Source organism: Ochlerotatus camptorhynchus, unplaced genomic scaffold, assembly GCF_037179485.1.
Source record: "Ochlerotatus camptorhynchus isolate MF236.1 unplaced genomic scaffold, CSIRO-AGI_Acam_v1.1 ptg000429l, whole genome shotgun sequence".
Classification (NCBI taxonomy): domain Eukaryota; kingdom Metazoa; phylum Arthropoda; class Insecta; order Diptera; family Culicidae; genus Ochlerotatus; species Ochlerotatus camptorhynchus.
Window position 1 is genome coordinate 1,075,988 of NW_027040915.1, and position 13,040 is coordinate 1,089,027.

General features: G+C 38.5%; 1 protein-coding gene across 1 annotated transcript in view; it reads right to left on the minus strand.

Moving 5' to 3' along the window:
* Nucleotides 1–13,040, minus strand: part of LOC135711284 (uncharacterized) — a 152,258-nt gene that overhangs the window by 81,496 nt on the left and 57,722 nt on the right. The window contains exon 3 of the mRNA XM_065234089.1: nucleotides 9,434–9,457. Coding sequence (XP_065090161.1) covers nucleotides 9,434–9,457 — 24 coding nt within the window. The remainder of the gene's footprint in view (nucleotides 1–9,433; nucleotides 9,458–13,040) is intronic.

The following is a 13,040-nucleotide window of genomic DNA, read 5'->3' on the forward strand; positions in this document are numbered from 1 at the left end:
CTACACGCAAGTGTGAACATTGAGGCTTGCTATGTTGCAACAGAAAGGGCAGACGAAATCGATGAACGCTTCTCATACGCCTTTAGCCTACACACGGGAACAAATCAAAAATCCGAAATGAGATAAATGACTCATGATTTCATGAACATAGCGTATTTTCATGTTATGAAAATACACCATGAATAATATTCATGATATCATGAGCTATGTTTGCGTAACGCACCCATGATTCCGGAAATCATGAATCATCCGAGTTAAAATCATGAACTAAATTCATGACTTTAACTTTTAGTTTTTAAACCAAAACATGTAAAAAAATAAAATAAATCATCAAACTGGATTCGAACCAAGAACCTTACGATCACTAAACCCAAACTTTGACCACTAGACTTTCAATACTTGTATCAGAAGGAAGGCAAAAGGCGTATAAGAGATACCTATGTAGTGCAGTGAACACGGTTTTTCAGGTAACGCTTGAAGCGGTCATGATTCCGCTGCATTATGAAATCATGAATTTCCATAACGAAATCATGAATCATTGTTATGATTTCAAGGGTTGGCAAGTTTTTTGATTTCATGATTTTTTGTTCATGATAATGGAATCGGATTTTTTCCCGTGCACATCTTTCAGAGTAATAACAGACGAGAGGTGAACATGCCAGTCTGATACACTTAAAGTTCATGGTTCGAGTTTATTCCGTTTTATAATTCTTTTTAATATCATTCATTCTTTCCAACGCCAAAGCCAGTGTTCTGCACTTGAATACGAAAAAATGCTTTTTAAACGCTGAAGCAAACGATGTACGGACATAAACGTTGATGAGGTGTGTGTACAAACTTAGATTTTTTGCCGAGATGGATACCACCGAGCAGCTCGGCAATCCATTTTGCGGGATCTCAGTTAAAAAATTGCCGAGATTCAGTTAACAAACGGGAATTTTGCAGAGGTCTCGGCTAGCAAACATTAATTTTACTGAGATCTCAGTAAAAAATAAGTGCCGAGCCTGCTCGGTGGTGCTAATCTCGGAAAAAAATCTAAGTGCGTGTGGGTGAATGCTTATGTAATGCACATCAGTGACGTTGGTGAAGTGGTTGAGACTAAGGTACTGATGCATGGTCAATATCGGTGTCATTTTTTGATTTTGTTACTAAGGAATCCGATTTTGACTGACGAACGGGCGTGCCTTTAGAAGGTGCTCTAACTCTTCGAATGGACATTTAAATTAAAATCGGTTCCTTGCTATGAAAACAAGAATGACCGTATCAAAACCGAATGCTTCATCATTTCTCAATAGTAATGGAGTAAAATATGCAGAGCGAACAAAAAGTACGGAGGGGCCTTAAATGATAAGTATGGAAAGATGTGTGATATAAGAGGGGCGTTAACAATTTAAAAATATTGTGCACGACATGTTTGAAACGTCCTCTATACCTCCACTTCTTTTTTTCAAGGTTTAGTAGAAAATTATTTATTGAATTATTTAATGAACCAAATTACCAAATTCATATAACTGTGAAACACAACATCAAATAACCAGTAGGATAATTATTTATGGGATTTATTGAAATTTACTTACGGCAGCGGATAGCACATGATAGCTTCACAAAACAGCCGCTTCCGAGGTTCTTACCAGCAATAACTTCAATAGCACCTTGAAGACGGTTCAATCGTGAAAATGGTTCTATTTCTAGAGCTCACTGAATTTGTGAGTTTTTTTGCGATTCCCAGCTTGAGTTACAACTTAAAGCCAAATTTATTGTTTTCTTTGGACCTCAAACAAATGTTGAGTGTCATAGTCTGCTTAGTTTGAAATCTAGCAATTTTTCGTAGACTCTTATCTCAATAAACTTAACCACTTAACGTGGACAGGGTTAAATATTTCACGAACCGCTGAAACGTTTCACTTATACGAAAGCTGAAGCTCTCCACTTTATTTCGTTGTACAGAACGTTTACAACCTCTCATACCTCTCACACCAGCAGGCCTGGGTTCAATACCAGTCGGCGCCGCCGGGATGTTCTGAGGCATAACATCTCTGATCACGCCTTCCTTCGGATGGGAAGTAAAGCCGTTGGTCCCCGGTTCATGAGTTGATGGGTCGATAGGTAGGGTCCAGGTGTGGGAGCTGCCTTCCTGGCACGTCGGTAGCATTGGTGCTCAGCACGGAAAACAAGATCGACGGAAAAAACAAACCAAAGGAAAAAAAAAATAATATTTACATTCTTGTTCAGTTTGTTAAAATGACGTCGAATCAAGTGGAAGTTCGCAATCGCATTTTGTACGAACGGCAGCAAAATTCAACGTTGTTGGTACGCGATCTCGCCAAATAGCTAAAACTGCCTAAGAGTACCGTGTTCAGTGTGTCAGCAAATTATTTGACCAGCGCTTAACTGTGGATCGGAAGGTTGGAAGCGGGACAAATCGAAAAGTATGGTCTCCCAGGGTGCCTTCCATTCATTTTGACTAAAAAAATGTTTTAAGAATATATGGAATAATAAGACATTATGAAAATATTTTGATTATGTAAACAACAAGAAAAGATTGTTAAGTTTGTGTTTGACACATAAAACCTGCCAATTTTGCTACATGAGAGTCGCAATAAGCGATTTTGTAATTTATCTCACCCACTCTTCGCTCTTCACTCTTCGCGAAGAGGCGATCAGAAAAACGCTCATTGTGACTCTGTCAAAGCTAAATTTGCAGGTTTGATGTGTGAAACACAAACTTTACAATCTTTTCTTATTAGTTACATACACAAAATATCATCATATCATCCTATTATTCTATAATTTCATAAAACATTTTTTTTAGTCAAAATGAATGGAAGGCACCCTGCCTCGACAAATGGACCAGAAGGTGGTAACCATTATTGAGAAACATCCAAACCTTTCAGTTTGTATGTGGCTCACAAAGTTGGAAAATTAAAATCATATTAGGGGCTGTCCATAAACTACGTAGACAGTTTAGGGGGGGGTTGACAATTATCCACGGTCCATACAAATTTTAATTTTTTTGTTTGGGCGATTGTCTACGCAGGGGAAGGGGGGGTCAAGAATCCCAAAAAACTGTCTACGTAGTTTATGAACAGGCCCTTAACAAAAAGTGAGGCAGAGGCATGGGCGTACAAAGTGGAAAAGGTGCCCAATTGTAATGATAAGCTAAATTTCACTACATAAAGTCGTACTAAGGAGTTTTTCTCATAATGAACGACCAAAATACGTGCTCAAAGATTTTCAACAGCTCCCGGGTTTGGAATTTTATACTGCAATGCAAAGGAATGCCGTTGCCAAGTGTTTTCGGACAAAGAAGCTTTCGAAGTTCCCCTAAAAGTATTTGGTTTGGCAGGCCATATGTAGTTGTGGCCGGAAATCCAAAAGTTTCATCTCTACCGGCACTTTTAACAAAGATGTGTACGAGAAATAATGTTTGCAGATGCGTTTGCGACCATTCATCAGAAGCCACGACACTCCAGCTCTGTTTTGGCCTGATTTAGCCTCTTGTCTCTATGCAAAATCCGTCCTGGAATGGTATAATGCACAAGAGGTCAAATACGTGCCAAAAACAGCCAATCCGCCGTACTCTGCAGAATTTCGCCCAATAGAAAGGTACTGGGCTCTGACTAAGTGGTCTACAATTGATTGACGAAATGTAATAAATAAATTCGAAACAAAGAGGATCAAAGGTACCCCGTTTTACGGTACCAAAATAAAGAATTTCCAAATATTTGAAATCAGAGAAATTTTTAAATTTTCCATAGTCATGAGTTTCTATTCCAAGTAGGAATTCTGCAATCATTTAGCATCCACTCTGATTTATGATGGTTTTATAATGGCAATGAATAATCCATTTAGTTTAAATACAGCATTTCTCAGTGTAAAACGTTCCTGCTTAGTAGTTCACCTTTTCGCTGTGCTAAAAACCTTTTACAGTCTGGCGAGAAGTCAAAAACTGTCTTATTTTAAAATTAAATTTAAAGAAGTTCTCAATCCCACCACAAAACTGTTTTATAAATCAATCATAAACAGAAATAGCTATTTTTTATTAATGTCTTGATAAAATACTCTATAAACCTGTTCTATCATTACAAAAGCAATCATAAAACCATTCGGTTTTAAATGAGAGTAAAATGCATATATTGTTGCCTTTAAGGCTTTTAAAAGTGTATCATAAAATCTCCTCTGTTTACAAATTGAAATTTAAGGGTGGATCCTCATTGTGAATAAAAACCAAATTTATGACAAGGATATCTCGAAGGATAAACGAAGTTGAAGGAAAAAATCAAGCGATGCTAACGACCGAAGGGAAGTCGATTTCAGTAAAATTTAATTCTTTAGAAGAACCAGTACGTCCGGCGGAACTGGTACCATCAACGACTGAGCATCTGGTGGAGAAGAGTGAAGTGAGCGTGTTCCTCAAATTCATAAAATATTGCCAAAACAGTCTGAAAACAGACCAGCCTTCTCCAGACCATGCGAATAGATGAAGATCGGACTAACTTGTGTCAGTACCGATAGCAAACCACTGAAACTGTCAGTTAGCGGACACTAGTTGGTTTCCGATCCATAGCTGCGATTTTATTCGGCAAAAGGGTCATCACTTGGAAAAAATTCATTCAACCGTACATTCCTGCATCATTTGATAGTGCACTTCCAGAACCATCCGGAAGAAGGGGATCTTTTCGGAAATGATCGAGGTTACAGCTGTGCAAAATGTTATGAACACTTTCTGAGTAACTGCTTCCAAGCTATCGGGAGAGAATCGCCTTTGAGAACGCTGAATTGCACAGCGCAACTATCGAAAGATAAACAAACTTTGACGTTTAACATTTTGTAGGAAACATTGCCGCCATAAATGCTGCCATAAATCTGAACGGGTTAGGATCATGCAAAATGGCTTAAGATAAATACAATTCAGTCTAGATGTTTTCTTCATGAAAGCTATTTCAAAACCTTATGAATTTGTTAAGGATTTCTTGAAAGCAAAATAACTTTTTCACAAATGGCCCATGAAAATCAACTTTTATGCCTCCGCCATATTATAATTATGTTGTTTGTTTTTTTACAATCTTCTATTTTCAATCTATATTTCCTTGGCTTTAATTTTATTTCAGTTAATTTAGCAATGAGAAAATATTTAGAATGGAAAATCTTTAGAAACAAAAATCTCGGCTTAGCTTAATGATCTATGTAGCATTTTCAACCAACTCTGAAAGTCGTGAATTTCGATCACGTACAAAATAACAACACACTTTGATTGAATGTTATTTCTAATCCCCATAGCTCTACTTTCAATTGCCATAGAGCTGATTGGGAGCAATATCGAACATTTATCGAATATAACTTGGATGCAAACATTCCTTTGCAAACTTTGATCTTAATAATGCTCTTGCATCTCTGACTACTTCTACAGTTGAAGCAAGAGCTGCCTCAGTACCAAAATGCGAGGTTAAATTTGATTCAATTATAATGGACGACAATTGTCAGCTCTTAATCCGTCTGAAAAATGTCCGTAGGTGGTAGAGGAGGACAAAACAGCTCACCTGGCTGAGCGGATCAGACCCGTTCAGTTCTCTAAGGGGAGTCGATTCTTTCGAACAACTCTTCAGGTCACATTTAAATTATAGAAATGTTGACACAAATGCAAAAACGTAAAGAACTACACCTTTATCACAAGAGATGATACACCTTTTCTCATGCTATGCAATCCAGTCTACATCTAGAGTTTATAGCTAATGTTAATTCTCCAGCAAAATTTATCTCACTATTCTTGGCTTCAGCTCCAGATCATCAGCTCAGATCCGGATCCGGCTGAATCGTGAAGAATCAAGAGCGAAAAAGATTCAAAGAGCTGGACGGGTCTCAGAGCAGGACGGATCCGACAGGTGGACGAGTCCGAGAGCTGGCATCATAAACAGCTCCCAGTGAATCTTTGGAAATTGCAGCTATTGTTGCCTCTACTATTGTATGTGCTCCTGACATCGTCGACTTCACGATCTCAAAGAGACACGGGTCTGAGAGGTGCTGCTACTGTACCTTTCGACCAATGGCAGTAGATTGATGGTAAGCTCCCATCTAGAGTTATGTACTTTAACTCCCAGATAACTATACAATTTTCACACCGCCGTACTCTAACGGAACTATCAAGCCTATACTTTCATTCCCTCATCAATCGTATAAAATGGCCACTTTAAGTCTGTTATCTGACGCTTAGCATCTTCAACTATTGAGAAACTTGCTTAGCATTTCGAGAATTCCGATAATTTCAGTTTGGGTCTTACTAGTCCTATTGAGAATCAAGTTGCTCGGAACTATCTGAATATTTTCTCTCGGAAGATATTTTTGATGATTCCTGGGGGACTGATTTGGACGAAGTAAGATCTATAACTAAAAATCATAATATGGAAGCTCCAGGTGATGATGGAATTTTCTACATCCTCATCAAAAAGCATCCAGAGAGTACCTATTCTTTCTTGTTAAAATTAGTTAACAGATGTTGCCATTTCCTGATAAATGGAAAATGCAAAAGTTGTTCCAATTTTGAAGCCGGATAAAAATGCAGCTGAAGCTTCTAGCTACCGTCCAATAAGTTTGCTTTCATCGAAAAGCAATCTTTTCGAAAGGATAATTTTTGAATAAAATGATGCTTCACATCAATACGAACAAAATGTGTGCAGATTAGCAGTTTGGATTTCGCCATGGGCATTCAACTCCTAAGAGCTACCAATTTAATTCGTTCAAACAAATCTGAAGGCCACTCAACTGGAGTTGCTCTTCTAGACATAGAAAAAGCATTCGACAGTGTTTGGCATGAAGGTTTGATTGCTAAATTGAAAAAGTTTAATTTTCCACTTTATATTATGAAATTAGTTCAAAATTATTTAACTGACAGAACTTTGCAGGTAAATTATCAAAATTCCAAATCTGAACGACCTCCTGTTAGAACTGGACTTCCTCAGGGTAGCATGCTTGGGCCTATATTGAATAATATTTTCACTTCTGACCTCCCTGATTTGCCTCAGGGTTGCCACAAATCTTTGTTCGCTGATGACACAGGCATTTCCGCTAAAGGAAGAAATCTTCGTGTTATTTGAAGCAGACTGCAGAAAAGTTAAGATATGTCCTCTTCTTATTTACAAAAAATGGAAGATTTCTCCCAAGGCTTCCAAAACTCAACGTATTGTGAATTTGGTCAAACCAAGTGAAATATCTTGGATTCGCACTTGACCAAAAATTAACTTTTGTATCCTCTTATAAACAGGAAATCCAAACTATGCCTAAAGTATATAATTCTAATATTTAAACTTGTTTTTAGACCAGCCATGCTTTAGGCACAGCTTTTCCGTAATATCTCACATTTTTGCAGTTCGTGTACATTGAAAAGAACATAAGACTGGAAGCGATTGGCTCCAAGGTCAATGTCCAAGTCCAACGGAAATGGATTCTCCATTCTGTGTAGATTCGGCATTTTCGTCCGTTTAGTATCAAATAAGCAGGTAAGCAATGGTAAATGTTATTGGAAAAATTAAAGCGCTCATCAATCCTAGCTGTGTAACAAAAATTATGGGAAAAAAATCACGTCGTAAAACAAATGTTAACGACTTAATTCCATCGTGGGGTGGCCTAATAAAGTCGACTGCTTGTTTTTTGACAGATTCAATATTTCATAACATATAGATTGATTCAAACGGCTATTGCATTGATTCACCCACCAACTGGCTGGTGTGAATGTGCCATCACATCACCATGACTGATGGAGGGAATCCATAAAAACATACTAAATTGGCTTATGATTTATGATCCATGTTTGATGATGTGTGGAAGCTTTCGTGCAGTAATCAAATGCTAAAAAGACTCGTAAATGTAGATTGTGCTCTAGACAGCAGTTTAATCAGAATATCGAACAAAGAACACTGAATTTAAAGTTGTTGAGGTGTTCTTACCGCTGAATTTTCGTCTATCAACTAGCATTTTGAAATCACAAATCAAAATGTCACATCAATTAAAACGGAAAACTAGCTTACTGACTTAATTAACATAAACTTGAATTAAAATATCATGGAGCTTAGATTGTTTGAATGTTAAAAAGCAATTGATTAAGTGGATCGCTTTAATTTATATTCATCATAGGAAATTTCTTATTTCACTAACCCCTTGAGATAATAAACTGAAATACTCACCCGAATTTGCCCATGTGGACCAACACTCTAACAAACAGAAATAAAGCGTTTCGATAATTAACCAAACATGGATGAGAAAATGTATAATCTGTATCTCTTTCCAATGGCTGTCTGGGCGGTATGGTGTGTGGAATAATACGTAACCGATCCAACCTTGCAAACGTCGCCAAACTATGGGCCAGCTATTAAAATTTCACGTCAAAATCGAAAAAGTTTTCCAAACCAATTGGCATTCTTCATAGTTTTGGACTACGTTTCCGAAATTTTAAACATGGTGATATAATGTAAGATGTTTGCCAAACATAATGAAAAACATTTCATAATTTTGTCACCAATTTTGTTGTCTTTGTTCTCCAAATAACTCGGAAACAGCAGGCTGTGGAACTTTCTCGTTTTCAGAAAAGTTGCTTATTTTATTAAGATAAACAATGTCAGAGTAAAAATTTGGATTTTATCGCCATCTAAGCGGATGAGTTGCGAACTACCTGTTTGAGCTAATAGATAGTTTCCGTTATAGCGAGAAACTTCTTCAAAAGTACCAATCCTCGAAAATGTTTCGTTTAAGAGGTATTGCGTTCGTCGCCTAAATTGAATTTCTGGCCCACTGTGCATCGTCAAGACACCAACAACAGGTGGAGGCCTGGCTTGGTTTCGATTCGTTCGTGAGACGTTACGGAAACGCGCCGCATCAATCGATCTCGATAGGTTATCGTTGGTATTAAACCTGCTAATGAATAGGCACGCCTCTTGGGAGGGTGGATCTGCTGTAGAAAGTTTCTCTTTCAATCACGATCGATATGCAGATGACAATTGGAAAACGGTATGGAATCTGCATAGCCATATCAAACCTATAGGCGATCCCAAGACTTTAAAAAACGATTTGGGAATCAATCGATTATTTCGGAGCATTCAAATGGTAAATTATGAGGAATTTTCCGCTGCTAATGCGGTTGTTTATGACGAACTGGAATGGATGGATGCCTGCCTAGCTGGGTCATCAGGTTCAATCAACAAATAATTGCGTCACTTGATATTAGGTAAATCTCACGAGCTCCATTGATGAGTTTGTTCGCAACAAAATTGTACCCCCAGAATCAGTATCATAAACATTAATAAGGATCCAGATTTGTTGTTAGTAAGCACTACACAAGCGTATCGAGAAGCTATTGATCAATTTGGAAGTGAGTGGAAGCCAAACTGCTTAGTAGCACAACAAACCATTCGAAACAAAGGCAATCGACCGTTTTGCTACTCACCGTAGTTATGATTGCTCTTGAAACCTGTAACGAAAATGAACAACTTAATAATAGATAAACAATCTCTTGAAATGGGAATCATCACTTCACATGGTGCCAAAGTATTACATTTGGAGAGTCGTTGTTGGTGGTTGCGAAAAGTGTGTAGTGCCGGTCGTCGTGTGATGGTTGCTTTTTGTGTCGTACTGCTTGATATAATTGATCTGAACAGGTATGTAGTTGATGCATTGTTGAGAGTTCTCGTTTTGTTTACACTAATCCCTCCGTCTATGTGATGGGTGGTGGGTGGTATCGTCCATCCACAGCCATTTTTCAGCTGTCCTTCAAACAATTGAGCTGATTTGCTGTAGATGACTAGTTTATGGTTGACACTAATCACATACAAACTTACAACTCTTAGAATGTTCGTAAATATTTTAATACGCAAATTATTGACATTCCTGTTTTATACACACTAAGATTTTGTTTTCGTGTTCGGTAAAACTTTGACCTTCATTTTAAAGTCAATAGCCTTTGAAAATAATTTCAAAACATGTTCAACCTTGTTGAAATGATCAAATCTTGTCATTTTAGTGGAGATTTAGTTTCAAAGTAGCTGAAAAGCAATTGAATTGAATTGCATAAATTTTACCGAACAGTTAAGCTGTTCAGATTTCGGTAAAAATTACCGAAGTCGGCGATAATTTCTAAGTGTGTAGATTACTGTAAAGCTCTACAGTTTTTGATGGTAAAACATCCTAGAATTTCTGGTAACAAATAGCATCTGGTCAGTAAAGCATGGCCCACTTAGTAATGGAACAAACTATTTTGCTTATTAGCGCGCTCCTAGTGGACGTTTTTGGAAGCTTTTGACGTCTGTTTGTTGACAACAACAATAACAATAACAGTGTATTTTTTCAGTTCATAAAACGCTCGCACTGGAAGCTGCACATTCGATTGCCGTAAATGTTGATTTTTAAAGTAGTTAATGGTTTGCTGCCTCGATATTTGTGTGATCGAATTGAAAGAGGAAGTGACTTTCATAGGTATAATACCAGAAACTCGGTTGAAATAAGAACACCACATTTCTTGACTTGTGCTTCACAAAACTCATTATATTTAAGGGAATAAATGTTTTCAATTCGATGCCTAGACATATCAAACGTTCAGCAACACCTACAGAATTTAAAAGACACTACATTTCACACGTTAAAACTGTCTTTTGAATAGTTATCCAGTGATTTTTTATGAATTGACAAATTATGCATCTTGACGAAGTTATCTATAACGGGTTATTGCCCATGGATGGATGGATAGCTGTCATAATGACTTTTTAATAATTATTGTAGCACTGTAAAAACTATTTTTGTTCACCACGATAGTGATGATGGATTTTTAATATTTGATTTAATAGTAGTAGATTAATTAAAAAAAGTTGTCGACAAAGGTTTGAGCCTCGTGCGCGTATTGCGATTATAGAGGACTGAATTTAACATTTGATAAAAAAAATGCAATTTTGAAGCTTATTTGGAAGATACCTTGAGTAAGTAGTAAGTTTTCTGGCTAATGTTGGAGGTTCGTGAGCATTCCTGACATTGCTGAAAATTATGATAGCATCAGACTGCTGGGTTGCTAGTGTAATAGGATACTTTGTTGATTGTTCATTAACTCTTGATTGCTGGTAATACTTATGAATATTTTAGGTGGTCAAAAAGGCGAACTAAGAGGTAGACGCCTGAGCTTTTCCACATTTATATCGCTGTGAGGCAACTGTAAACTCTGGAGGGAATTTATATCTGTAACTGTATCCAGATTTTGTGACAAGCAATGCATTAGGTATAGGAAAAACGTCACGAGGGGGGGGGGTGGTAATTTTTTGTTCGATTTAGCGTGACATAATGAATGCATGGGCCCTAATCTGACGACGAATTCAACCATATGAAAATCATTCGAAATTCGATTGAATATTGTTGAAGAGCTCGAGCAATGCAATAATTACTCGAAGTATTGCGGATGTTTTGGTTCAAAGACCGACGTTGAATAAAGGAAAGAAAAAGAAGAAAAATAATAAGAAGAAGAAGTACTAAAATTATAAGAAGAAGAAGTAGAAGTAGAAGTAGAAGTAGAAGTAGAAGTAGAAGTAGAAGTAGAAGTAGAAGTAGAAGTGGAAGTAGAAGTAGAAGTAGAAGTAGAAGTAGAAGTAGAAGTAGAAGTAGAAGTAGAAGTAGAAGTAGAAGTAGAGGTAGAAGTAGAAGTAGAAGTAGAAGTAGAGGTAGAAGTAGAAGTTGAAGTAGAAGTAGAAGTAGAAGTAGAAGTAGAAGTAGAAGTAGAAGTAGAAGTAGAAGTAGAAGTAGAAGTAGAAGTAGAAGTAGAAGTAGAAGTAGAAGTAGAAGTAGAAGTAGAAGTAAAAGTAGAAGTAAGTAGTAGTAGTAGTAGTAGTTCTGGGGTAAGGTCAACGCCCTCAGTGGCAAGCGCCGTACGGCCACACTGCATATACAGGTAAACGGCGCTGCAGTCTCCGACTATTTCGCTGACCTCTCTGCGATTTCCAAGTACGAGGCGACCTTTCAACGGCTAGCAAACCCATCGACTTCGTCCGTAAGCAGTTTTCGAGTTTCTCCGGACACGAACAACCTGAGGATCAACCACGATTTCACCTGGCAGGAGCTTCAGTTCGCGCTTAGTAGAAGCAACGGGAAATCAGCCGGCCCAAACGAGATCAGCTACCCGCTGCTCAAGAACCTGCCTATCCCGGTTAAAGTAAAAATGCTGGAACTCTTCAATCAGCTTTGGCAGACAGACTCGTATCCATAGCATTGGAGGGAGAGCTTGGTTGTCCCCATCCCCAAAGCAAACAAGCCGACACGGAATGTGGTGAAGTTCCGACCCATTGCGCTCACCTGCTGCATGGCAAAGGTTTTCGAGCGGATGGTCAACGACTGAAGCAGTTTCTCGAGTCTGGCGGCTTTCTAGACCATCGCCAACACGCATTCTTGCAAGGCTACGGTACATCTACGTATTTTGCGACGCTAGGAGAGCTCCTCAAGGATGCCAAGGATAATGGTCTCCATACAGAGTTGGTTTCCCTGGACATTGCGAAAGCCTTCAACCGTACATGGAACGCCCGCGGTACTGAAGCAACTCGTCAGCTGGGGACTTAGCGGCCATATCATCCATTTCGTCCAAAATTTCCTGACTGGCAGATCCTTCCGAGTCTCGGTAGGTAATACCAAATCCCGCACTTCAGCGAGGAAACCTGCGTTCCCCAAGGTTCAGTGATCGCTGTCACTTTGTTCCTGGTAGCCATGAACAGTGTCTTCGAGCGGTTACCAGCGAACATCTACATTTGCGTGTACGCAGACGACGTGCTAATCGTAGCCACAGGTCAAACTCCGGGACGAACGAGGATTAGAGCCCAAGCAGAGGTTTCCGCCGTAGCTAGATGGGCCGCTTCGAAAGGTTTTCAGCTGTCTGCTGGAAAGAACGCTAGGTGCCACGTTTGCCAGTACCGACATCGGGTCTGCGGACCTTCCATAAAGATCAAGCTATCCCATTGAAGAAAACTGTGAAACTGCTGGGGGTTGTCATTGACCGGTCGCTGAGTTTTGAACAGCACCTCCAAGGGGTT